Source organism: Molothrus ater, chromosome Z (genome assembly GCF_012460135.2).
Source record: "Molothrus ater isolate BHLD 08-10-18 breed brown headed cowbird chromosome Z, BPBGC_Mater_1.1, whole genome shotgun sequence".
Classification (NCBI taxonomy): Eukaryota; Metazoa; Chordata; class Aves; order Passeriformes; family Icteridae; genus Molothrus; species Molothrus ater.
Genome location: NC_050511.2, coordinates 46,205,355 through 46,233,315, shown reverse-complemented (window position 1 = coordinate 46,233,315; position 27,961 = coordinate 46,205,355). Strand labels below are relative to the sequence as shown.

General features: G+C 40.5%; 1 protein-coding gene across 3 annotated transcripts; it reads left to right on the top strand.

The window, feature by feature from the left end:
* The first annotated feature begins 11,988 nt into the window (after positions 1–11,988).
* Positions 11,989–26,332, top strand: CLTA (clathrin light chain A). Of its 3 annotated transcripts, XM_036403973.1 has the most exons (7): positions 11,989–12,247; positions 18,677–18,714; positions 20,585–20,702; positions 22,051–22,162; positions 23,568–23,621; positions 24,796–24,831; positions 25,889–26,332. In XM_036403973.1, exons 1-7 carry the CDS (start codon positions 12,046–12,048, stop codon positions 26,058–26,060), a joined length of 732 nt encoding a protein of 243 aa, XP_036259866.1. In that variant the 5' UTR covers positions 11,989–12,045; the 3' UTR covers positions 26,061–26,332. The 3 variants fall into 3 exon arrangements, with proteins under 3 accessions (XP_036259866.1, XP_036259867.1, XP_036259868.1); XM_036403974.1 differs by lacking the exon at positions 24,796–24,831; XM_036403975.1 differs by lacking the exons at positions 23,568–23,621; positions 24,796–24,831.
* The last annotated feature ends 1,629 nt before the right edge of the window (positions 26,333–27,961 follow it).

The window sequence follows — 27,961 nt, the reverse complement described above, 5'->3', positions numbered from 1 at the left end:
CTGTTACAGAAAGAGATCTGAGTCAAATACAGTCCCTATAAAAAAGGGACTGTATTTGACTCAGATCTCTTGCATTTGTGCATTGGGTTATACATACTTAATGTTTTTATGAAAATTTTCCAGAGAAAAAAATAGAAGGTTGAAACTATACTGCAGGTATATATATAATACTGATGTACCCCATATGGGCTAAAACAGTATAATTTCAGGAATTACATGGAGTTGAAAGCCATACCATAGTCTGTTGAACTTTAGGATACTAAAAATTAATGATTTATGAAAACACCTGATACTCAATATTGGCTATGCAAAACAATTTGTGAATGTAACTTTAATACTGCATGCATACAAACACTGAGAATAATTATAATGAAGTTTACCCCAAAAGTTTGCTGATTGAAAAAGCAGCTCTAAAGTGTTTCTTAATTGTAGTATCTGAAGCAGGCCTCTAATGTGCTATGTTTCACTGAATTTTAGTTTACACTGTAATATACCACCTACCCCATGAGACATTTCTCCAACTAAACTACATGGCTTGAGGCCAAAAGTTTGTTCTTGTAGTTCCTTAGGTACTCTAGGTTCTTCCTGCATTAACATTTACCACCACCTCCACAGCACAGACACACCCTTCTTTCCTGGGGCAAGTTTCTTGTTCAGTCATCAGGTAAAGAAGCAGGAAAAAAAATGCCTCCAGAACATAAATAATTAACTTCTGGAATAATTCAGCAATGACATCATAACATTTTGCATGTTATAGCCTAAAAATAACAGAAGGTTCAGTCTCTGTGCTTTTAATTATTCAGCATTAAAGCAGTAGAATGGAACATAAGATGACATGCAGTGATATATATATATGTATAAATATTTTTAATGTAAAGCACTAAAGTAAGAACTAATACAGAAACAAATAATAATAGTACAGAAACTGTGAACCATTCCAACCCAGGCAGTCTTACACTTCCTAACACTTCCTAATAAATGTCTGGCTGCAATAATTCTAACTTTGTATTCTGTGAAACTGTGTTCCTCTGTGGTGTCTAAAACCCTGGTTCTGTTGCAGGTTTGTCTTTTATTTCAGTGGGAGAGCCAACTCACACTGAGGATTTGATGGATGTATTTGCAGACAATAATGAGAAGCACACAGAGAATACAGTGGAATACTTCCAGCTGGAAGGGACCTACAATGATAGTTTAGTGCAATTGCTTGACCATTTCATGGCTTGTCAGTTGATGGTTGTCACACTGATAGTTATCACACTAGGCAAACTGAATTTTCATGCAGTAATGCTTTATTCAGGAATTGCAGAGTTTGAGACAACAAGTGCATGTAGTTTGTGTACTCAGACACATACTTCTACACAGCCCTAGCACTTGACTGGCATGATAAAATATATTTGAAGAGCCTTGGTCCTTGAAATGTGCTTGCACCTTTGATATAGTTTTTAGGAAGAAAATTCCATGATAATCCAGCGATGACAACCATTTGCAAGCAGCAATTCCTTTCAAATATCAAGATCTAGTACATTTCAAAAAAGCTTGACTGTCTGAATTTTAATTCTCTGGTCTCCTTTTCCTTGGATGATACATTCTCCAATTCTGGGGGTGTTAACTTCCCATGGCCACATAATCTATTTGTCTTATTCATAAACAGTGCATAAAGTACATGCACTTGTTGTTTGATTGCTTCCTCCTTGTTATGTCTAAAGAAGTGTTCTCAGCACTTAAGATTATAATCGTCCAGAACCAGAAGCTGACTGCCAGTGAGATGTTTATAGTCTTGTGGCCTCTGTTTTTAGCCTGTGCACATATTTTCAAGGTCTCTGGTATTATCCCACACTTAAATTCTACATCATAACAAAAGACACTTGACACCCAATTTCAGTTTGTACCGAATAAATTCATTCAAACTAATAAGAAATCTAACAGCCCAACAGTTCTTGTAGCCTTGCAATGCTAGCATTAATTTTCTTACTAGCAATGACAGTATAGTTTTTTTATTGGGCCATCCAGGGCATAGGTGACAGGCAGTACATCTCCTTGTGGTGACAGCAAGAATTTGATTTCCGCAGATTTTCTTTATTTCAGCCTGACATTTGAATTTTAGTTTCCACACAAGTTCCAACAAGCTAAAAAGACCGGCATGTTTCCCTTTTGCTCTGACCAGCTTTCTTATGCAACTTTGAGAACAGCCCTGTGTACTGTGAATGCGTCCAGATGTGCTAATGGTTTAGCAAATTACAGTAATGGATTGACTTGTCCTTTCACCAGATCTTGTGGAGTTTAAGTAATTTGAAACAACTTCCACAGGAAGAAGTGAGAGATGGAGACTGCATACAATATTTGAGCGGGGTGGCTGGGATGATGTGAATGAGAGAACTCTTACTGACAGTGATTAAGGACTACAGAGGCAGGAAGGGATTCAGAAGGGAAAAGATATAAGGAGAAACTAAGGAAGAGTGACAGAATAAAGTGATACTGGCTGATACTGGGCCAGTGGATTGCTGAGAATGCTGTGAAGCCCAAAAATCTGAGGAGTAAAGGAGGCTGGACTGCAAGTTGGGAGACAGGGGAACTTGAAGGATACTGGTTTCATTAGAAATACTGCTGAGGGGACTGAGTCATGAAAATCAGAGCCTATCCCTAGTGCTGTGAGTAATATGAGACGAATTGGGCTATAAATAAGGGGTCTGCATGAGAAGAAGACAGATGATGTTAAACATCATCTTTTTTCCCCTAAAAAATCACAAGTAAAGGACTATGATCCATTAGAACATATTCAAAATTGGTAAAGATTTAGAATTTAGTTAGAGGCCTACCTAGAGTATATTTTCTCCCTCCTTCTGCACATCTGTCTTCTCTCCTTCAGTTATTTCTTGGGCCAAAGGAACAGAGATCTCTATGTTTCAACCCTGTGTGTATCGCCGGGGTGCACTGGCTTGCAATTTTTGACTTCACAAGATACATGATCAGGGCTATGACACAAAGCACATGTTTAAGGTAATATAACCCTCAAATGATAGAGGCTGCTAGTTTTAAGATTTTTCAGTCATCATTTTTGCCTCTTTCAGCATACTTAGTGAACAGTCATTAAAATACCCCCCTCAAGAGCAATCTTGCCCTAGACTGTACCAGATGTACTGGAGGTGACTCTCCTAGTCTATATATCCTGTGTTTTATGAGACAGCAGGGAAACATTGACCAAAGCTTTAGGGAAGAGAAAGCTGGTCCCTAAATCAGCCAGTTCTGAGTCACTGTTTTTGCTATCAAATTGCTGGATGATACTGGGTTAATCACTAAAATAAGCTTTTCATATCCAATTGTCAAACTGAATTCTTATAGATGGCTTATCCAAGGCATTTCTGTTTAGTTTACAGATCTGTCGAATTCTTACAGCTACAATTTAGTATGAGAAATGTGCTGAACTAACACAATACCTATATAAAATACCTGGTCTTTGGCATCTCTGAATTGACATTTGGAATAAGGACACCATCCAGTCTAATCTGGTTGTATTTCAGTTCTACTCTGCAGGAGCAGAGGAGAGAGGAGAGTACACTCTTTGTACTTTGAGGGCAGAGAGGGAGAGGACTAATACTCTCACTTTTCTGAGAGGTGTGTAAATGTAAATTATTACTTTAAGAAGCCTCCGTGTGATTGAAAAAGGCATAATGACAGAAATAATACATCTGTTGTCAGAGGAACAGTTGAAAAGTGTGTGATGCAGAAACCCGTGACACGCAAAACACTGAGAATAAACAGAATGTTTGTTTGTCAGCTTAGCTCGGGGCTGTCAGTCCTGCCTCAGTGGTGCTGTAGGAGTGCGAGTCTACATCAGCTTCTGGCCTGCCTGCATGACATCGCTCATCATTGACCTGCTCCTCACTAAAGTCTGTGGGCTGAGATCATAGCCAAACCCATTCTCAGCTGGTTTGTACATGTTAGTCACAAGTTCCCTCTTCAAGAGTCACATCTTGCATCTGGTTCCAGTTGATTTCCTCCAGCAGATCAGAGCCCAGCATTGCTGTTGCAAGGAGATAGATCTCTAACACTTCCAAGTATTAGAAAGAAAACTGAACTCTGACTGGAAAAATAAGCATTCACATAGATGCTACTGCCTTGATTACCCAGGGAAAAAAAGTCAAGTTAATGCATTTTGTGATAAGGCAGCTGAATGGGTGCTTTCTATGTGTTCAGAATGTAGATTACTTTGACACTTAAACAGGGGAAAGTGGTGCAATACCTCACCTTCTGTATGGAATTCAGTCACAAACCTGTTGCTGTTTTAGGAGGGAAATGAGAAGATTCGGGCAGATCCAAGAGCTTCAAAAGAGCTTCAAAAGCTCTTGGCAACCCAATTTTCCATACAGTCAAACTCCCTTTCAAAGTTCTTCTAAAATTTAATTAAAAAGTTAAAAATCCCCTCTGTCAGAATGGCTTTTCCCTTCTACCAGAGCCTTCTTAATTTCCTTACCTTGCAACAGTCTGCAATAAATTGTGATTTCTACTCAGTATGTATTTCAACAATCCCTGTATTTCAAGTGTCTGTCATTTATTTAAGGTTCAATTAAATCATTAAAAACAAACAAACAAAAAAACCCAAAACCCCATACACACTGAAAAGCAGTTTACAGCAGAAATAGAATTAAAGAGTTACCTTTATTTATACTTCTTTGCATGAGTTGTTTTTTTGCAGCTAGGTTCTTCTCAGCATTTTGTGACCTGTGTTGGGTTTGGGCAAGTTAAAAAACTCATTCTGCATCTCATGGAATGCTTTTGTGTCTGTAAATCAAATCCAGAAAAGGCCACCACTTCATTGTTTCTAAGGAAGCCAACAGGACTGTAATACATGAAAGAAGTGGTAGATTATTTGCTAATATTTCAATTAGTTTTACTACCTTAGGAATTGCAGAAGTTCCACAATCAGAGGTGATACTAAAATATTAAGACAATGTATTGTGAAGTAGCCTTGTGAATCCAAACTGTAGAACAAAAATGCAATACAGATTGTCCAGAAAACTTGACTGGAAACTAATTTACTCAATACATTTTCAAATATACTACTGAAGTAAAATTTTTCACTGAATACTTCTGATGGTAGGGGAATTTACAATTCCTGCGGTAAATTAAATAGGTCTCTTTAGTTATGTCAGAGAAGGTGAGAGTGAGATTAAAGGACAGAAAGATGCTTATTGCCTACACACTTGCAATCAGTTTGGTCAGACAGGCTAGGAAGCTATTATCTGTGGAAAATGAATTTTTCTCTCAGGACAGTTCTGTCAGGTAGGCTGACAAGTCTTCCTTTGCATGTAAGAACTTCACATGCAGCACATTCTAAAACAACAAGAAACTGTGAAGTCAAATGACATGTCATTGCTTTGTGGAATCAGAGATTCTGTTTCATCTTTCACTAGTGAGGAATTCAAAATGTTTTTCTGTGAACTTGTTCTTTAAGATATGAATAGTAATTGCCCTTATTCAGGCCTAAGGAATCCTCCTAAATGGCATTTCAAAGATGATTGAGTGGCCTCACAATGCCATCAATCATCTTTTTTGTTGGCATGGATGCCAGACAAGAGTAGATTAAGCAAATTTAATAAGGCAGGAATTTGAGGCTTCTTGCAGGCTTCAGCAGTTCTACATTGTAAGTGTTTTTGTTTTTGATGTGATTTTTTTGTTTGTTTGTTTGTTTGTTTTTGGTAATAAGCCTTTATCCTGAGAAGGAGAATCAATGACCTGGCTTGAAAATTTGCTCCAGAAATACCTGCAAATAGGTACTTTTTTCTTCTGCCCCTACATAGGGCTTTTTCATCCTGACAATTAATGAGTTTTGTATGAAGAACTAAACAGAGCCCTTCAAGCACATTCTTCCTTATTTCATACATCTCTCAGAACACCACAAAAATGTTGACTTCACCATCTTTCTGGAAATGCAACATGCTATAACAGTTTTTCCTGTGCATTTCCTCTGGCTCCTTTTAGCAAAGCCAATGCTCTTAAGAAAACAAATGGTAAGGCATCAAAAACCTAGTTCCAGTTTTTCTTTTGTTTCTGAGGAAGTGATGATCCATGGGGGGCCACAGACTACCGTTTCAACTATCAGAAAGACACCTTTCTCTACACTGGATTTGTATGCACCTAAATCAAACTTTCCACCTTGGATTATGAGTAAATTTGGAGCACCTTCTTAGGTCTCTTGAAACAAAACAATCCTAACCTTCAAGAATCTTGGGACTCTGTACCAGACAAATAGGCTGAACCAGAGAAAATGTCTGGAGCTAAGAAACTTTCCCTAGGTGGAGAGGGACCAGTTTAAGGAGCACATAAACAAATAGGCCTTACATACTCCACCAATGACAAAGCTGACAGATGTCTTTGGGAGTCCACCCTTGATAGTCTTTGAAAGGCCATGGCAACTGGGGATGTCCCTCAAGACTGGAAGAGAGGAAGTGTCACACCTATCTTCCAGAAAGTCGAAAAAGAACACCAGCAATGCAACAACAAGCCAACCAGCTTCATGTGAGCCCCTGGAAAGATGACAGAGCAACTAATCCTGGATACCATTTTCAGTCTCAGGAAGGACAAAAGTCATCAGAAGTAGCCACCATGCACATATGGAGGGAAAGTTATGCTTAACCAACTTGATAAACTTCCACAGAGAGTTGCCTTGCCTGCTGCATGAATGGAGAGCAATGAGACATTGTTTACCTTGGCTGTAATAGGGTTTTAATGCTGTCTTTCACAATGTTCTAACAAGACAAGCTGGCAAAGTGTGGGATAAATAAATGGATAGTGAGGTGAATTGAAGATTATCTGAACAATCAGGTCCAGAGGTTGTGATATATGGCACAAAATCAAGCTGAAAGCAAGTTCACTAGCATTATACTTCAGGGCATGATAGTGGGGCCAGTACTGTTGAGGTTCTTCATTAACAACCTGGATGGTGGAGCAGAGTGCTTTTACAGCAAGTTCACATATTATACAAAACCAGGAGGAGTGACTGTTACATCAGAGGGACTGAGAGGGACCTTGGTAGGCTGGAGAATTGGGCAGAGGGGAATCTCATAGAGCTCAAGAATGAGAGATGCGAAGTCTTACACTGGGAGAAGAATGATTCCAGCCATCAGTACATTCTGGGGAATGGAGTATACCTTGGCAATGAAGGGCCTTGGGGTCTTTGGGAACAAGAAGCTTATCATCTACCAGCAATATGCCCTTACAATAAAAAAGGCCAACAGCATCCTGGGCTGCACAAGGAAGAGCACTGCTAGCATGTGAAAGAAAGTGATCCTTCCTCTGCATTCAGCACATTTGGAATGCTGAATCCAGTTTTGAGCCCACAGAACAAGAAAGACATGGACATACTGGAGTGAATCCAGGGCAAGACAACAAAGATTATTAAAGGACTGAAGTACTTTTGTGTTAAGGAGAGGCCCACTATATCCATACAAAGACTTTGCCTTCCTGGTATTGCTTACTCTATAATTCATAATCATGTAATTTCAAGTATCTTGACCCTGTATTTGCAAACCATCCTCTTTATAGTAGTCTTGTCATATTACTTACATACTTACTACTGTTCTGCTCTGGCAGTCTAACTGTCCACTCTGCTCATCTTTGTGCAGCTCTCTGCTTCCCTTAGGCAGGGAACCATGCCTATTCTCTGCTTACTCAGATTCTGTTTGAATACCATGCACAGCTGTGATGATTAGATACAGCTGTCAGAGCAACAAAAAAGCAGCATAGTTTTTATTAGTTTTTATGTGTTTATTAGTTGTAGGTATATTCCTTATTTTACTGACTACTGGCTGTTCCTTGGAAAGTAGCTATGCCTCTTATCTTGGGATGTTTGTGTTTAACAGTGTGGACACTACCAGCAGTGTTTCTTTGTGCCCCCATCTAATTAAATTCTCATGGCAGCAAATCAGCTTGATAAACTGAAAGCAGTGTGTCTTGCTGTGGCACTGGAGATCTTGTAGCAGAGAACCTGTTTGTCAATATACATGTGAAGTAAGGGTGGGCCACTTTATCCTCTTGCCTTGCAGGTGACTTGAGACACTCATGAAAAAAACTGCCTTTCTTCTGGGGATGAGAACTACATATATTTAAAGACTGGCTTCTCTTGCACATTGTAGCAATAAACATGTCTCCAGTTTGATTGTCTGAATAGGAGAATTGCTCTGTGGTCATCCTAGGTAGTCAGTGGGCAGATGGCTTATTTAAGCTGCTACTATCAATATGTGTTATAGACCCTGGCTTGGCTTTAAATCCAGCCCCCTCAAAACAAGGTGAACAGCTGCAGCATGACTCTGTAGTGCAGATGGGCTTGAGCTGAATGGCAGTGACGTGTACAAATATTTTCCTTGTGGGCTTTAGTCTTCATAAACCCATTTAGTAGAACTGTTAATTGTAGCTTTAAGTGCCTAAGTCAGTGTATGTGTGGTGACCTTTAAAAATCTGCTTTGAGGGAGCTTCCAGATTGATGTGAAGTGATGTGCAGGGTAGTTGCTGTGGAGCAGGCTGATGCTGGTAGCTTTATGTGCCTCTCAAACCAGTTCTTTTTGGTTTTTGTACCTTGCAAAGGAGTGGTAATCTGACCCCAAGTAGGCACCATCTTTCTGGTACAGGAGTCTAGTTATAAAATACGAGGTTCTCATAAGTTAAAAGTTGGGAGGTTTTTCTAACCTCTGTCTGTAGCTTGTAAGTCGCTAGTCATCAGCAGTTTGAGGGAACCTCTTAACTGGTTTCAATGGAACTGGACCAAGTCCTAGTCATTGTGTTCTCTCACCAACTGCGGGCTCTTGTGCAGGGCACTTCTAGTTAGAAAGATTTCCTGAGAAGTGATTCATGTCCAGATGTCAGCTGTGCAATGCCTTTCTCATTTGCATACTTACAGAGTATTGTAAGGGCTTCCATTTATTTTTTTTTCTCTTGAAACCTCTGTTCTACTAATTATTTATTTTTTTAAATAAAAAACATTGTGAAAGAGTCAGAGAAATCCCACTATTGTGGGATTGCAATGCCTTTCTGTTGCAATGCCTTTCTTAATGTTGGAAGTGCTGAGTTGCAAACCCATATTTTCATAAATGCTCAAAAACATATTTTTAAGCTACTTCTAAACAAAATCTCAGTACATATAGAAACTAGAATTAAATTTTATCATCTTGCAAAGAATGGAGAGAAACGGAACAATCCTGACACTCCTTTGTAGTCTATTTGCCTTTTCATAATTCCATAAGGGTTTATTCATCTAATATTTCTGTAATAAACTCTTCTCCCCAGTGTGACACATCAACAAACCACAATGGATGAATAACAAAGGGTATGCTACCCTTATGCTTTGTACTACTCTCTAAGGAGTAACACCTGCCTTTAGAAAAGGAGATATCTTGACTTCTTATACAGGGTAAGAAAGCAGGAAAGTAATAATAGCTTTTTCAGTGCAAGAACACTTCATAGTGCATCTGAATGATAGATGACATACAAATTTTTGAATTCATCATCAAAACAGATCTAATGGCTCCCTTGCATCTAAAGCAATAACATTCAGTTACTCATTTCAATAGAACACAGAAAATAATTTTCTTGGGCTATTTGAAAAATTGCAATTCTGCTTATATTTCAAATTCCTTAATCCCTATTCTGCAATTTTTAGACAAGCAAGTAACCGGATTTGCTTTTCATTTTAAATCACAATGTCCTACTTGTGTTTGTGCCATCAGAAATCCCCCAGAGGGCTAAGAGGCAGTGGTAAAGCAAAAGAGGAATAGCTGGACAGTCATGCAACATTCAGTAGTCATAGTTTAAGGGAAGCAGTGCAATATTCCTTTATTTACGTATAAGGAAAGAGGAGTGATGAAAATGAATGTGGGAGTATCTTTTTAGAAGAACTTGTGGAAACAAAGTCAGCAAGTTTCTGTTAGAGTGTGGCATATATTTCACGATGGCATTTCATTTTTATCATGTCCTGTTATAAGTTATGGGCCCACTTACTGCTATTGTTTTTAATTCTTTAGCTTTCCCATGGCAGCTGGAGATTATTTAAAATAAATAACCTTGCTGTTTTTCTATGAGAGATGAAATTCAGGAAAGTCTAGCCTCCTGCCATACCAGATTCTGAGTTTTCAAAGGAAAAACTAGGCACATCTTTTATTTGACTAAATGAGGTGAAGGGAGCTCTCTGTCATACTACAAGAATTTACTTGTGCTTTTTTTCTCTAGTAAATGATATTGATGGGGGGAAAAAGTGTAACTGAGCATGTGGTTGATCTCACCCATTAAATTCACATTTACAACTATCTTTCAGAGTTAAATTTTTCTCTGAATTTGGCCTCCTTGTGAAATATGTCTGAACCCTTTTTTGGGACTATAACATAAGCCTGGATGGCATTACCTCTAATATTTCATGAAATGTACACACAGACTTATAGGCAACATGTAAGCAGAATTAAGCAGGTACATTAAGCAGCTTGAGGGCAGCCAGCATAATTTTCTCCTTTCTTACATAAATATTTTCCCCTTCCTCTCTGCTATGCCAGTAAATTACATACGTGGCCAGCAGGTCAAAGGAGGTGATTGTCCCTCATTCTGCTCACGTGAGACCCCACCTGGACTACAGCACACAGTTCCCATGCCCTCAGCATAAGAAGGACATGGAACTGCTGGAGCAAGTCCAGAGGAGGCCACAATGTTAGTGAGAGGACTGGAGCACCTCCCCTACAAAGACAGACTGAGGAAGTTGGGTCTGTTCATCCTGGAGAAGAGAAGGTTGTGCAACCTCCCACTATCTGAAGGGTACTACAGGAAAACTGGAGAGGGAGTTAGTGTCAGGAACTGTAGTAACAGGGCAAGGGGTAATGGGTACAAACTGAAACGGGGGAAATTTAGGTTAGACATTAAGAAGAAATTCTTTAGTCTTCTGGGGAGAGACTGGAAGAGGTGGCCTAGGGAGGTTGTGGATGTCCCAACCCTGGCCGTGTTGAAGGCCAGATTGGATAAGGCCTAAAATAAGCTGCTCTAGTGGAAGGTGTCCCTGCCCAAGGCAGCAGGGGTTTGGAATAGATGATCTTTTAGTCCATTCTAATCCCTTCACATTCTACAATTGTATGATTCCATCTGTGTTATAATACCCAGATACAAGAACATGATCAAAGTAACTGTCCAAAAAATTGTATAAGAAATCACTGCCCTTCTGATGAACATTTTTTCAATAGAACACATGCTTCCTGAATTTACACTGGTTTGATCTCATCAATGTCTATAAATGTCTAAAGGCAGGGGTGTAAAGAGCAGGGAGCCAGGCTCTTCTTGGTGGTGCCAACCACTCGTACACGAGACTACTGTCAAAAACTGATGCACAGTAAATTCCACTTAAACATAAGAAAGAGCTTTACTGTGTGGGTGATTGAGTATTGGAACAGAGAGGGTGTGAACTCTCCCTCACTGGAGATATTCAAGAACCATATAGACACAATCCCGTGCCAAATGCTCTGGGATAACCCTGCTTAAGCAGGGGGGTTGAACAGATGACCCAGTGTGGTCCCTACCAACATCTTCTGTGTTTCTGTGACTTAAGCTTCCCTATGTCAGAGAGAAGACACCCAATAACACGAAAGATGTTTGACACAACCGATGTTTTGGACGTATTCTGGGGGTTCGAATTTGTCTCCAAGTTGTCGATGGACCCGTGTCTTGTCCCAGCGGAGCGCCTGTGCTTTGGCAGGCTGGCAGAGGCGACTCTGGACCGGCTACAGCCTGAAGGAGCGGATCCCGATGGAGCGGATCCCAATGGAGCGGAGCCCGCCGGTACCACCCGGCTCTTCGGGCACGGGGGCCGCGCTCCGCCCCGCCCCGCCCACCCGCTGCTCTCTGGGCACTGATTGGCTCGCGTTCCGCAGGCCCCGCCACGGCCGCTCGCTGATTGGGCGGAGCCGGCGATGCTCGCCGCTCATTGGCGCAGGCGGGGGGATCCCGCCCTTTCCGCGCTGCTGCCCGGCGTAGGCGCGGTGCGGAGCCGCAGCTGCTTGTCCGCCTTCACCCCTGGCCGACATGGAGCTCTTCAGTGCCCAGCAGCCGCAGCAGCCACCCGCTGGGAACGGGATGCCCGACGGTGGCGAGGAGGATCCCGCCGCCGCTTTCCTGGCGCAGCAGGAGAACGAGATCGCGGGCATCGAGAACGACGAGGGCTACGGCATCCTGGAGAACGGCGAGGTGCCCGAGGCGCTGCAGGGTCCCGAGGGCCTCGGCGCGGGTACGCCCTGCGGGGGCCGCGGGTGGGGCGGGGGCTGAGGGGTCCCGGGTCCCCTCGTCCCTCGGGGCGGCGCGGCCGGGCGGGGGCGGCGCCGGCGGGACCCTCGCTGTGCCCCGAGCGGGGCCCGCTGCCCGGGGCTGGTCCGAGGGTGGGTCGGGGCCGTCCTGGGTGCGCTGCGCCGCAAGGTGAGCTACCTCCCTGCTCCCAGGTTGTAGTTTGTATCACCTGAAGATGCCTAAGCCGTGCCTGTGTCCTAATGAGAACGGTGCTGATCTCGTCTAATCCAGGAGCCTGTCTGAAGGAAGGCTTCTGAAAGCTGAATAAATCCGCCACTTGCATTTCTGGCTTCAGCGGGGGTGATCTTAGTCTTAAAGCATAAGAGGAGTTAAGCTAATGTTTAATTTTACTAAACCTTTAGCCTTTGTTCCTTGGTAACCTTTGTACTGAATGTAGCAAGCCCGACACTGCAGAACCCGCGTTTGGAGAAGGGTGGGAACTGAGTGTTGAGAAGTATGGATTATAGTCTAATGGTGGCTAAAGCAGCCCAAAATAAACACTTCTCCTTTTGAAAGGTTTTAACCGAAGCCCGAGTGGAAAGGGGTTGATGTTGCAACACTCTCAGAAGACTTTGCTTCTACTTACCACCAGGGCCAAATACATACTGGAGACATATTTGCTCTCATGTGACTTCCCTTTGTCACTGCAGTAGGATGCCACTCTCCTTCAGACTGAGTTGAATAAATGCTCCCCAGTTCATTGTTGGAACATCTTTAGAATTAAGTCTTCATTTTGCAACCTGATATCAGATATTACTGAGGTATCTTATGTATGAGGGGGCACGTTTGTAGTATTTCAGTCAATAAAGCTCATCTAGATAAACTGCGTAATGGAGACCTTCCAGTGCTTATCTGGAGGTAGCACTGCTCTTAACGTCAGCTCACTCATAAGTTCCAAAATATATGGATTACATACTCCTGAAAAAAAAGGTATTTACTGGGGACTATTTTGTTCCAGTACAAGAACTTGAGGATAATTGTTATCAGAACACCATCCTGTTTTGGTACCATACATAATTTGACTTCCGTATTCTATGTATAGTGCAGAAACAGACACAATGGTCACTTCCCTTCTTACTTTCAGAAGCCTTAAACAAACATCATGCCTTACATGGGCTTTATGTTCCAAACAGACTCTGGAACATTCAAGTGAAAGCTATTGTAGTTGAAAAAAAAATCTATCATTGACCTTGCCCACAATATACTAGAACAACTAGAAGAGTATGTTCTCTACATACATGTAATGATGACTATTGCAAAGTGTTTCCTTGTCAAAAAGTTGATTTGTTTAATGCTTCTAGATTAGTTTCTTATTAAGAAGTAGTTCTTAAACTGCCTTTTAAGCACTTTTTCTGAAGTCATGTAAGTTGACTTGTCATAAAATGCAAAAGGGTTATTGGAGAACTTTAGGAATAAGTTAATAAAATAATAAATATGATAATATGATCCAAGGATCTGGGAACCCTAGGCAGGAACTGTATGTCATCTTGCTTCCTTTTATGCCCTGGGATTGCATTTATGCTCTGGCGTGTTAAATAGGCATGGTAGACGATGCTTGTGGACTTGTGGTGGCCCTGTTTTTTAACAGAATATTGATCTCTGTTGTCTGTCAGAGCCTGTACTTGCTCGCTCCATGTTAAAAAGAACAGACTTCAGCCATGCAAAATGTACTGGTTCAGGCATGGTGACAAATGATCTAATGACTTCTTTTGCCATTTGTGTTAGACATTTCTTATCATCTGATCAGTACCTTAATAAATATCAGACAGTTGTAGTCTCTGGCATATTAGCTCATTAAACTCTTCTGTAATTGAGTAGGTGAATGCAAATTTCTCCTTGAAACAATGCAATTTCTTACGTAAATCCTTAAGCATAATGACCAGGGATTTGTGGATTTACTTTTTTTAACCATAACCTTTCTTGAACTCCTTATTTACAGGTCTCTTGGATAAGTTCTTTATAAACACTGGGCCAAAACTAATAACTTGGGCAGCTCTCAACTGAAGTTTGAAGATCTTAACTTCCGATACAGTCACAAGCAGTCATCAGCTTCTTGAAATAACAGTTTTAAGAATCATAGTTTCTCATCAACAGTCTTTCACTTTCAGTCTCTTGGTAAATAGTTAGACAAATACATAGACAGAAGTGAGCTTCATGAATTGTAAATATCATCATTGGGAATTCTGTTAATTGTCGTAGTGGTGGATACTGGGTGAGTATGGTGGGAATGGCGGAATGCTGCCAGGCTCGTGTGTCTCACACAGTATCATTTCATGTTGCCATGATCAGGGTTGGAATACTGATCCAGGCCTGATCCAGTAGGCTATTCATTATGTAAATAGCTATGCCATTCAAGCTGCCTGAGCATGCAAAAACCTAATCTTATTTCCCTTGGAAGGTGAAGCATAATCCCTGCTCCAGAACGCAGAGAGTACTGTATAAATCAAGTAATGCAATGCTGTTGCTTAGGTATGGGTAACATGATATCTTAGGACATTTATTTTTCAGTGATGAATCAATGTCCATGTATTTGCAGTGAGATTCTCTCAATAGTGCATCTTGAGGTTGTATTGGTTCAAGAGCAAGAGAGAGAGAGAGTTCAAGGGGAAATGTGTGGTTTCTACATCCTGTATGCCAATACAAATCATCCTGGCAGTTTGGCAAGTAGCTTCTTATGGGCAATTTCATTCAAAGACGAGCAGTTATATATGTTGAAAATCATGCAAATACATAATTTTAACGTAGGCTGACTAGTCTCAGACATTGCTTTTACATTTTCACACCTGTAAGTTTTATATGAACTTGACTGAACTATGTTTCTCTTATCTTCGAAAGATGTTCGTGAGCCTCTAGCAATTAAGAAAATTAATTGTGTCTGGTGGTTTCTCTAGGTATTTCATTCAATAGCCTTTCAGGAGCTGAGTATCAATTTGCTTCGAAATTGTTTAGGAAAGAATTGATTCCTCCTGTCTCTGTAGTTAGCACCACAAACAGAAAGAGTTCTTGTCTGGCTGTTGATTTTTTTCTTAATTGTTTGAACAGCCATTGATCTGGGTTTTGCTATGCAATCAGCGTCTGAGGCTTCAGAGCCCCATAAGACAGCACTGATAAAGGTATGAGAAAGGAATGGTATCTGTCTAGCTTGTGTTAGTAATGCTGCATTATTACGAAGTCAGGACAGAAAAATCTTTTTTCGTTTTGTTTTGTTTTCAAGAGAATACTAGTGGAAATGTACAGAAGGTGGAAATTACAGAAGCTGTTAGATTGGAAAATTATAGAAGCTGTTACAGCACAGTGTTATTGCAGATGTGTTTTAATTCTAGCCTATTGATTATATCGAAAATGAGGGAACTCATGGGTTTTGATAGGACAGCAGATTAAACTTAAACACTGGAAAGAAGCACTCTTCCTGAGCTGCTTGTCTTTGTTTTGCACATAGGCATGAGGATGAGTTATGGCTAGAAAAATTATTTCTTCTCCAGGTTCTTTCATAACTATGTAAACAAAAGTTTTGTAAATGATCCTTCTTTCTTATCATGTTATGGGTTAGAAGTAGGTAAAATTAAAGCATGACTGTGCCTAAAAGAAAAAAGGATGGTAAACTAGACCTTGAGTGGTGAAGTTACTTAACCTGATGTCAGAATATATTAAACTTTATGTTCTTCTGTTCTTTAACTAGAGCTGCTAACCTATTGAAAGTAGCAGCACTTAGAGTACTTATTGTTTAAAAGAGATGCTGCAGGTAACTCATAAAAAATACTTCTATTTTAAAAGAGTGTGAGAAAAATGTTTCAGTGTACTGCAAAGCCCTGCCTCTAATGTTTCAGGTAACAGTCCACTTTTGCATTGAGAATAAGACTTTAGAGAGGCTGGTGAACAAGGCTAAGCTAACTTCCTTTCAGGCCAAGTGATCCTGAGCGGTAATAATTATAGTAGCAGCCTTCAGAATAGTTAATCATCATTGTGATAAATCTCTGAGGCCATATATTGACTTCTAGGACAGAAGTGACAAAATGCTTTTTGTATTTATCTTCAAACTCCCCAGCCTTTTCTTTTGTAAGCTGTAGTAAATGTGGAGGGCATTAATGCTAGCTTTCTATTTCTGGCAAGCTTGGGTGTTGTATCTCCTGGGAATGCAAGGCAGCTGATATGACTTATCCTCTCCAGACTTTTTCACACTCTAAAAGGTATCTGTGTTGCTGTATGAATGTTCATTATTACCATGCTGTCAGCATGTGTTGCAGAACTGTAGATGTTTATATGTTTATATGTGTTCATTGCAACAGTGCCTTAAAAGTAAAAGTTTATCTTAAGTTCAAAAGCAAACAACAAGGAGTGTGGATCATTGGTAACTGAGATGGTTCTAAATATGTGGATTTTAACTTCAGGAGATACAATACTATGATAGAATTGGATGGACTCTGAAGCCAGTAGAGGAGTCTTGTTGTTTATGGCTGCTGAAAATGTTATGATGGCACTAGCAGTATTTAGGCTTTTTCTGTGGGAAGCTTATGAAATTGCATGTTTCTGTGAACAGAAAAATCTGATACACAACTAGCATTGGTTACTGATGTGAAGGCTGGCAGACAGACAGTTTTTCTGTACTTTATACTTAATTATACAAGCGTGAAGACTGGAGAGCTGAAATGAAGGAATGTTTGACTATTGGTATTGTTGCAGTTAGCACACTTGTATTGGCATATGACAGCATGCTGGTACATTTCTGTTTCCTCTTCTGCTTGTGATTAGCTCAGTCAGCATGCTGACTCTGCAGCTTAATTGCAAGTTCTAGGGAGCTCAGAACAGATGGGAAATTTGTTCTAATACTGCTAATACTTTTAACTTGGGTGCCCTCTGGAAACACTTAGTTCAGTTTCTGTTAGTGGCTGTTTCTGTGCAGAACAAAAATGGCCCTTAGGCAAACCTATGTGTTTCATCTTAGGCACAGCCTTAAACAATGATGTTGTTCCTTTTGCCTGCCAGCCTGAGTAGTGAAGACTGTAATGAATGTTTTTTGGTGTGACAAGAAAAACATATTATCACTGTTCTTGGAAGCATCCTCAAGATTTATGAGCCCTCTCACCCAGCTGGTGACTGTAGTCTTTTTAAAGGCCTCCTGTACCTTCCAGAGGAGTAGCAATCCAACAAAGTAGCAACCATCTCTCAGTTATGGGAGTCTAGTTATACAATATAGTTTCTCATAACTGAAAAGCTATTTTTTCTTAATTGAGTCTTCCCCTGCAAAAGTTATTAACTATGTTCTTGGGGACTAGTATTCTCCAACTTAACTGCCATTCTTGAACTAATGAATTTACAGTCCTCTACATAACACAGTTTATGATTGCTCTTCAGTTCACTGATAAAGGAGTATGAAGAAATTCCTGTGTGCCATTCACTAGAACAATGAAACTGGTGCATACCTAGCTGCAAACAAGAGGACACAGCAGCATAACTTGCATAGTTTTAGGTCAGTCAGCTATCTGTTTTTAAGACGGTGGTGCAAAATAACGTGATTTTTCTGCTTACTTTTTGGTATAGTCACTTCTTTCACTGAGGGTTGTGGACACACTTTTGTGTGATAGATTTATCCATGGTGATATGAGAGTAACATGAGTACTTGGTATAGCACGCTGACAGATGTTATGTAGCGCTGCTCCAGAGAGATGCCCTGCTGATACTTAGCAGTTTCTGAAAATCTTGGTGTATTTTGTATAGTCCAGAGATTTAAATAGTTTCAAAAACTTAAAGGTTTGACTCACACCTGGTATTTGTTCCCTACGGCTGTGTTGCCACTGTCACTTCAGAGATAATAATGCTGCAACTGAATTAGGAGCTATCAAGCATGTCATCACAGATGGTAGCGGAAAGGTGACTTTCCTAGGAATGTCAGCTTTATCTCTGAGCCAATTAGGAGATAAGAAGTAGGATAAGAATTACCAATTGTTGGCTGCAGCATTGTTAATCTTCCAGGTAGACACTAAAAAACTGGTAGTCATCCTTCTTAACTTAAGAACAGATGTATAGTAGTCAGCTTCTAAGAGAGGGATGACAAAGTGTTAGTAGCTTTAGAACACAGTCTGTAGCAGATTCTCACCAGTATCAGCTCTGCTTTTTGTGTTGTTAAAAGCAGGATCTCATGATGAAGAAATGACCTTGTATTTCTGGTTCTGCAGAACAGTGGCTCACTTGGTTTTTCATGCCTGTCCAGAAAAGTGCAGGAAGAAGGAAGTGTCCCTGCAGGGTATCAAGTAACATTCCCTTTCACAACTTCCACATTACCTACTTTAGTAAAGCTTTCCATACAAGTTACAGAAATCAGTAAATCTGGCTGTTCTATCTTTCTCAAATGACTAAACAAGTCACCTCTTTACAGATGCCGTTGATGGAGTGGCTAACGGGCATGTCTATCAGGTAAGATAGAAGTATTCTGTACTTAGAATGTGCTGTTCTACTGTGAGAACTTTACCTTAATGTAGACTAATACTTCCTATTTCTTGTCTTTAAAGTAAATTTGTCTCATATCTGAGGAGGGTCTTCTGTACTGGTAGCTCATCTCGTGGAGTTGTCAGTCTTCCTAATTATGCCTGTCCTCTGAACTTAGAGGCCACATAAAACAGCAGTTCATTTTGAAATGTGGCTTAACAGTATGTAAGCACTGTAAAGCAGACTGTTAGGCTCAGTGATATGACTTTACATTGACTTACACTGGCTGCTAAGCTGAAAGTGTGCTCTGATTACCTAGTTTAAAGTAGAGTTTTCAGATTTGCTTGCTCTTTAAAGATAATTCATGCATCCTAGTTGTCTTATTATCAAAATAGTCTTACAAGGAACGGACTGAAAACATTATACATTTCTTAGTGACATGAAGATGCATGAAATTAAGCTTCTGGCTAAAAAGCTCAATCACAGTATGAAAGCATGTTAGACAGCCATGATAATGACAAAAGAAGGAGATACCTGCTTAATTGGTGTCAGGGAGGAAGGAGGCACGCTAAGGCAATCACTTTGTCGTAACTGAATTTCACGGCATGGTCATTGCCTGGTGTCACAGTTGACTCGTTAGCCTGATTAAATGAATGCTTGGGAAAGAAGCAACTTAAGCGATGTACTTCTCCTTAGAGTTTTAAGTGAATGCTGAGCTTTGTGGAGACAAACAGCTTTCACTGCTGCTGACATTCTTATATCCTCAGCATTACTGTGAGATTGATGGGACAACCTGTATTTCACAGGCCCTTTGCTCTTCCTTGTACAAGAGAAGGTAGATTTCCCTTTTTAGGTACCTTGATTTTGTGTTTGAAATTCTAAGAGATCAGTTGCTTTGGCTGACAGAGTTTCCTCTTAATCAGAAAGAAGAGACTGAATGGGCTATACATAACTTCAGTTTTAGCTACCTGTAACTAGCTGGCCCTGCAGCTGCCCAGTTTATTTTGCTTTGGATGAAATGTGAAGCCTGGTGGTGTTGCACCAGCCTAGTGTCTTCTCTTTGCATTATTCCTTCATTGAGGGCTACAAGAAGTCCAGAGAGGAGCAAGCCAAATCTGTGGTCAGCTGCAGTCGACCTGGTACTCATAGGAGTGGTATTCCTTAACTCTGCTAGGGGTAGGATGAAGCAATAAAAGTCATTAAACTTAGAGTATCTTCTGTAGCAAATACCACAATATTCATTAGCTTTGTAAATCTGGTGTATTAATGTTAGCCCTATTCATTTCGAGTCTTTGAGATGTTACATTGTGAAAAGGATGCTAGTACTCTCACTGTTCTGATGATTAAATATTAAAATGCCTCTTGGGTTATAAGCTGCATACAGCAATCCAGATTTTGTAATGTGATATGCAGATGTCTCTTGAAGTAGACAAATAAGCTGCAAAGAATGTTTTGTACTGCTGTGCACAAAACCATAAAGAAAATTATTTCACAACAAATATTTAAGGTGAGATGAACTCAGAGAATATATGGCCTGCAACTGTGTAGTGAGGTGCTAGGCATTGTCTTCTGCATTCTGCAGGCTTAGTGCTCTGGCACTAAGTGTTTGTGGCACTTGTATTTCCAGTTGTGTTGAATCTTTGTTTGATCCCTGATTTCCGGAGGAATCTCTGTGTTAATTTCCTTTGATTCTGCTGTGATTTGTAGCAAGATGTTTTTAATGGTGGAAATGTGTTACAACATCAAATGAATGTGTTATTGGCTCAGTTCAAATAGAGTATAATTTTATATAGCTGGCAGGCAGTTATCCCAAATCACTTGTTCTACACAAATGACTTTACTGTTCCTTTCCTCCAAGGAGAGTAATGGTCCCACGGACTGCTATGCTGCCATCTCCCAAGTAGATCGACTGCAGTCAGAACCAGAAAGTATTCGTAAGTGGAGAGAGGAGCAAAAGGAGCGTCTGGAGCAACTTGGTAAGCGTGGTATTTGTTGAGTAACCTAATGTCAGCTCCTCTCAGGCTGAGAGGTGGGGGTGTTCTACCTGGAGAAGAGAAGGCTCTGGGGTCACCTTAGAGCAGCCCTCCAGTACCTAAAGGGGCCCTACAGAAAAACTGGAGGGGGAATTTTTACAAGAGAGCATTGTGTAGTTTACAAGGAGGAATGGCTTTAAACAGAAAGAGGGTAGATTTGGATTACTCATTAGGAAAAAAATTCTTTGTGGTGAGGGTGGTCAGGCACTGGCACAGGCTGCCCAGAGAAGCTGAGAATGCTCCATCCTGGGCTGAATGGGGTTTTTGAGCAGTCTGGTCTAATGAAAGGTGTCTCTGCCCACAGCAGAGGAGGTGTAACTAGATGATCTTAAAGGCGACTTCCAAATCAAGCCATTCTATGATTCTTAAGCAATAGAATTCTGAACCATAGCAGTGCTTCTTCAGAGTCTTAACATGCTTCCTGGATGAGTCTTCTAGTAAGCAGACTTAAGACTGGTGTGGGAGTCAGCAAGCAAGTGGCTCTCTCAACCTTTACTTAGAGATGAGCTGACAGAAAATGAAAAGCTTTTTTAAGCTTTGGTGGTAATAAATACTACAGGCATTAGTAGTTTATTTCAAAGGATAAAGATTATTCATTTTGTAATAGCTGAGGCCATCTTTTGTCACATGGATCTTAATCTAATAACTAAATTAAGAAAATAATGGATTATTAATTAAACTAAATACAGCTATCAAATGCAGTGGTACCTACCCATGGACAGTGTCTAAGAGACTACAAACTGATGTGCTTCCCACTTACATGGTGGAGGAGCCTTTGCTTGAAATTGTTAGGACAAGACCTTCTGTAAGATGTAATTCTGGATAAAGCTGACAGTTTCACTCCTCTTTTGTATTAGTTACAGCAGGTGAGGTTGTCCTGAACTGTGGGCTGTGTGTAAAAGTATGTGGAGTGCCAGGTTCCTTCACTTTGTCTAAGCATAGAGGTTTTACTAAGGTTTGTTCTAGCACTGGCATAGCAAGGTGTCTGTTTCTGGTTTGAGCAGTTTGCAGACCAACAGATTGACTGAATCTGAGCTACTCTGCAAAGTGCCTATCCTAAACTGAAGTGGACTGTCCCAGTTACGCAGGACAGGAGTTCTGTTCAGCTAATCCTTTGAATGTTTGTAGTATTTAGAGTTCTCCTAAGACTAAATCAGGAAATCTCCTAACCCTTACCTGAGTTGGTGAAGCAAGTGTCTGCACTAGAGTGCACCCTGAACCATAAGTTGAAATGTTTGTGAGATGCATTTGAATACAAACGTGACTGACAAAGCAATTCTTAAATCTTCAGATGCAAACTCACGAAAGCAGGAAGCAGAATGGAAAGAGAAAGCAATAAAAGAGTTGGAAGAGTGGTATGCAAGGCAAGATGAAAAGCTCGAGAAAACAAAAGCCAGTAACAGGTAAAGTTTTTCCAGTCATCAGGGGAGTTATGGTTCTAGTTATGAAAATAATTAGGAAGCGAGGTGAGAATACTTCTTCTGTGTCCTAAGGCAATAGTCCTTCAGATCATTAAACACTCCTACGACCTACGTTTTTAAGTTTTCTTAGATAATCTAGATTAAATATCCAGGAAGCATTAAGATGATGATCAGGTATTACTGAAGATTCCTTAGGACACGAAGCTTTAACATGGCCAGAAAATATTTTATTCTACCCACTTCTTGTCATGCTCCCAGCTGCACAGGCCTTCAATGTCTGCAGTTACCTACCCTGAGACTAGCATTCTTACTTGCTTACTTTAGAACATATGGAAATGGCATTCTAGTTAATCTTTGCTACAGGTAATTTCATTAAATATCTTAAAATCTTTTGCTGCTCTTTTTGGAAGCAGTTCAGAAATTACATGACTCAGTTCTACTAGTGAAAAACTAAATGCTGATTGTGTCTGTAGTGGTTTGAATTGTCTAATTATGGGTCCTGTGGTAGAAAGTGATGACTTGGTTGCTGGAATAGTAAGCTCTTACACTTTCTTAGAAGTTCCCTGTGGAATTTTGACTTCAAGGTACATGACGGTAAAAGTGATAGAACTGACTTAATGCCTCTTAAATCTCTACTTCATTCTAGGTAATCATCAAGACTGCTTTATATTTTGGGAACTCACAGGGTTCAAAACTGCTGTTCGAAACTGCTGTTTTGTTAATTTTGTTTTATTTTGTTAGTTTATTTTTTTGAAATACTGCTTTTCTTATCAAAATAGCCATCAGGTTTGTCTTTATTAAATAAAGTCCTAGCTAGACTACTCTTCTTTCTAAAGGAAGAAAGGAGGCCTACACTGCCTTCAGAATTATGGATTTGCCACTTCCATAACATTCACTGAGGAATTCACCACCTTTTGGTTGAGTGAAGAAAGGGAAACAGGATTAGTACTGTCCTAGTTGGTGGCCAGAGTTCATAATACCCTCATGGCTTTATTATGGCCAGTGTTTGAGTGCAGGATACGGAGTCTGGAGCAGGGCACATTAAACAGGTGTTGCACAGAAGTGTTTGGCATTCTCATCACCCTGGTGAGATCTCTTGCCTGCTGGTAGTTTCTGTCCTCTGTGAGTAGTCTAATGCTAACATTGGGGCTCTAGTCCTCAACTAGCTGATCTAAACTTCTAGGATGTGGAAGAATTTCTGTGTTGCCCCTCTGACCAATGCTTAATTGATCCATTCCATGTGGTAACTGCTTTCCTGTTACCGTAAGTCTAGGTGATGCAAGGTTAATATGCTTGTTAAAACTGCCTCCAGCTGTGTTCCGTACTTCTCATCCTTATCTCTTTTCTCCTGCCTGCTTGCCTGCCTGTTGGACTACTTGCTACCTAGGGTGGCAGATGAAGCTTTCTACAAACAACCCTTCGCTGACGTGATTGGTTATGTGTATGTTGCTTAACTACTAATTCTGCTTGCTAGTCTACACGATAATAAGCAGGATCAAAAATAGTGCTGAATGTCTGAAGGTGCCTTCTGAATATTTACTTTTTGGACCACTTCTGGTCTGCAGTATTAAGTGCAGTTCTCCTGTATGCAGTGCACAAATCCTAGCACTTTCAGATTAAGTCATGTAGTGTACATAGCCCTGGAATTATGGTAATGACTGGAGTACTCTTTAGACCTAAGGGTTTACAGTTGTTTCCAGGCCAGTGAACATTGCTTAGCAAGATGCTTTGCTGGGGATGTGAGTTAGTGCCTGCAGTTTCACATGGGTGCTGTATTTAGTCCTTCCACAGAGAAGCAGTGTTTAATTCTGTAATAGGCAGTGACCACCTGCTTTGCCTACATATCTGAAAAATATTCAAGCAATACTTGCACATAAAGGTTCACAGGGAAGCCAAGGAAGGTGGAAGGGAATTGTCTGACATGAATCAGGGCAGAAAATGTGCATGCATGTAGAAATAGGAGGCTATTAGAGAACAGATAGAAAGTACAAGAAGGTGGCATTGAGAAATCAGTGTAAACTGCTGGGAAGACATTTAGGAGTAGTGTAGATGTTTTGCCAGCCTAATAGGTCAGTGAAAATAGAGCTGGGACTTTCAAGCCCCAGTGAGTATGCTAGTTTCTGAGGGGTAGAAGGATTGCAATGTTCATTGGCTTGTTCATGTATTTTAATTTCTTCCCTTAATTTGTAGACTTGAATTGAAAGATGGACATGTCACAGATTCTAAGGTGACACCTTTAGAAGGTGTATTGGTGAGCCGTGTTCTGGCTTTGAGTGCATTAATATTGAAGATTTGGTGTGAAATTGACAGCTAACTGTAGGTAGATGTAAACCAAGACTTGTGAAATGATGGATTTACAGGTGGTGTTTAACTTTTCTGAAATTTCCTGGAGTTGATTTTGTTAGATTTTTACAATAAAACCATTATTGTTATATGTCCAATGCAAATGTGCAGTGTAAGTGCTGCATAATAAAACTGGCTGCCTGTTTCCTGAATGTAGGCTAAGCTACTAGTGCATGTTCAGCCAGCTAATCATCTGCATTAAACTCATTCTCATTTTCTATATCTGACTTAAACTTTCTCTCCTTGTTTCTTTTCTTCTCTTCACCTTTAAGCACAAACATAAATCATCCTTGCTACAGCCTAGAACAGTTAAGTAAAAAAATCTTCACTGCCCTTTAAAAGTGTCATGTCACATAAAGTAGCAGTGTTGTAGTGATCCTTGTCTTCAGTGGTGTCTGTAACCTTATCATCCTTGTGAATAGTGCTGAACCCTCATGGGAGAGTCATTTTCACTGCTTTCTCTGTACTGCTTGTTGGAGTAGATGGATTTGGTTTGATCTCTTGATGCTTACTGCTTCTGCACTCAGGCAGCTACCAGGGCCCCACATCATGTAAACTAGATGCTGGAGTGCTATCCCTGCATTGAAGCAATGCTATTGGCAGCATAGAAAAGCCAAAATAATACAGCTGGGAAGCCACTGTACATAATGTACAGTGTACATAATGTGCATAATGTACAAAGCCTTCTTAGAGTCTCCTTAGGGTGAGAGCAGGGGAAATCCATTTGTTCTGTGAGGTGACCTCAAACAAGTAATCTCCTCTGCCAAGATACGCTGTAGTTTATTGCATTCACAAGCATGGGATTCTGACTTAAATTCCTTATGATTCATGCTGCTTCACTACAGCATTGGGAATCATCAGCAGATAGTTTTATGATGGCCTATAGGCCTTGGGGCTGATTTAAATCCTCAAACAGAATTTGTTTAAGACATGCTTGCAGGCAGTTGTAAATTTCCAGTTGGCAAATGTCCAGTATAAGCCATCAAGCAGCAGAGGCTTAACTATTTAAGACCTGGGCTTTCTCCATAAATAAAATGCCTACAAAAGAAGTACCTTACTTCCTGGAAGCTTGTGTGGTTACTCCTTAGGCAAAGACTCAATACGTATTCTTAAAACCAAACACCTGTATTCCAACATTTTACACAATCCTCTGCAATCCTCTGCACTGCTTGTGCATAGCATACTACTGCAGTCTACTTTCATCTCCAGGATTGGGGCAGTGGGAGCTTACGTGGCCATAATGTCCACAAGCAGCTGTCAGGTCACATTTCTTATGAAACATGCTGAAAGAAACTGCATCCTTCAAGAGGGAAGGAGTTCCTTACATGCTGGGCATTAACACAAGGTGCATTGCATTGCTTTTAGGGCAGCTGAAGAAGCCTTTGTGAATGATGCAGAAGAAGTTTTTCCTGGCACTGAGTGGGAACGTGTGGCTCAGCTCTGTGACTTTAATCCCAAGTCTAGTAAGCAGGCAAAAGATGTGTCCCGCATGCGTTCAGTCCTCATCTCGCTCAAGCAGGCTCCACTGGTTCGCTGAAGCAAAGCTCAATGGAGACACTACAAATGCAATATATTAACCTTACTCAGAGAAGCTATGTTTGCAGTAATTTGATTTATTGTTTCAATGTGTATTTTTGGACCACATCATGGTGTATCTAGAGCTGATCATCGTTTGATTGCATGTTCTTCCTGATGTTTCCTTTCTGTGTCTGAAATGGGAGAACCTCCAAAACTGTAGTCTCTGTGCTGTTGTGCACTGAGGTGTCACTTCCTACATTACTGATATTAAAGATCTGTTAAACAGCAAAATGTGTTGACTTTGGATGAATTGAGAAGTTTCCTGCTTGTTTTTGACAGAGGGTGTTTGAATTAAGTGTGAGTAAACATTTCTCTTGATTGCTAGTGATTTCACCTTGCTGGTGAATCTCCAGCCAGCAGTGCTTCTGGTCTGTGCAAGGCTGTCCTCCTTGTTTCTTTAAGCTTTCTTAAAACTCTTGAGAGCTTTAGTTGAAAAACTTCTCCACTATCCAATTTGTCACACTAGACAGTAGCTCAAGAAAACTTAAACAGCAGGCTTGTTAAGGGGCTTATCTTGTTCCAGTGGGACTGAGGACGCTGCCTTCTGCAGGTAAGTAGTTGTGTATAATTTTCTTCTGTCACTCTGGCTGTCTATCTGAGGCTCAACACAAAGGAGAGGGCACTGCAGTTAAGACCTTTGGTATTCTACTGCTTATTGTGTTCCACTAGGTTTTCAATCAATCAAAGATCTGTGGTGCAGAGGCTGTTTGGATGTTTTTGAACTGTGTGCTTGTCCTCCCTGACCTTTGCAGACACTTCCTCCCACTAGGGTGGTGAACTGGAGAGTTGGAGAGTAAGAGAAGGGAAGACTTCCTCTTACTGCTGCTCATCTCTAGGTTGGACCTCTGTCTGCCAAGGTGGTTGAATCAGAAACAAAGTGATCTAGAAAATCTGTGTTCTGCTTCCTTTGCTCACCGAGCAGTCACAGGGGCTGTATTCTAGCCTTGCTCTGTTAAACCTTACCTTAGCTGTCTATCTTCTAAAACTAATCTGTTCAATCTCCTATGTTATTCCACCATGTTTATCAAAGACACAGTATTTTAACTACTGTGTAGCATAATTGCTTTAATACCTTTTATGTACAAGCTGGAAGGTTAGTCCAGGTAGTTTGAAAAGGGCTGCAGATAAAGACTATGATGGACCAAAGCTCAGAATGTTACTGCACAGCAGCTGTGTCCCTTTGGTGGGTAAGGTAGTCAATAAATGGTTTCCAGTTGGACTGCAGTAGTTAAGCTGTACCTTACTGTTGTCTGTAATGGCTGTACCTACTCTCATGTTTGCAAGTGTATTCACACACTACTGATGGGTGGTGATGAGAATGATAGTACACTACAAGTTTGAAAGCTTGATTCCATGGAAGATTAGGGCAAGAAGGTAGCTTCTGAACTGCACAAGGGCATGGCAGGCGAGTCCCAACAGGACTGAAGCACAGAGCAAGTCCATAGAATGCTGATAATCATTCCTAGCCTTGTCTAGTTACGTATTCACCTTGACTGAAAATTTCCTTTTTGCTGCACATTCAAAAGCTCTGAAAACAAAAGTGTTCAAAATGAGCTGATAATTTAATAAAGAAAAGTTCACTACATTAAGTATACAGTCTTTAAAGTGTTATTATTCATATTAAATATGAATTTAAGAAAATTTGAAAGATCAACAGGTTAGAGGGGTTCCTGCACACTGAATGATGGTATGTATTGACCACTACATTTTCCTATCTTACAGAATATTTTATCTGGCTGTGAATGTGGCTTAGAGCTGCAATCCAAGAAAATGGGCAAAGACTTGAATTCAAGGCCAAAGCAATGTTACAGAAGTTAAAGCAGTATTCTATATGCCAGGTTTGCAGAGCTTAAGAATGTG

Excerpts from the sequence above, each read along its gene's own strand:
- CLTA (XM_036403973.1), top strand. The coding sequence starts at position 12,046 with ATGGAGCTCTTCAGTGCCCAGCAGCCGCAGCAGCCACCCGCTGGGAAC. Across the intron at positions 12,248-18,676 it reads TCCCGAGGGCCTCGGCGCGG|ATGCCGTTGATGGAGTGGCT; the intron begins GTACGCCCTGCG and ends ACCTCTTTACAG. Across the intron at positions 18,715-20,584 it reads CTAACGGGCATGTCTATCAG|GAGAGTAATGGTCCCACGGA; the intron begins GTAAGATAGAAG and ends CTTTCCTCCAAG.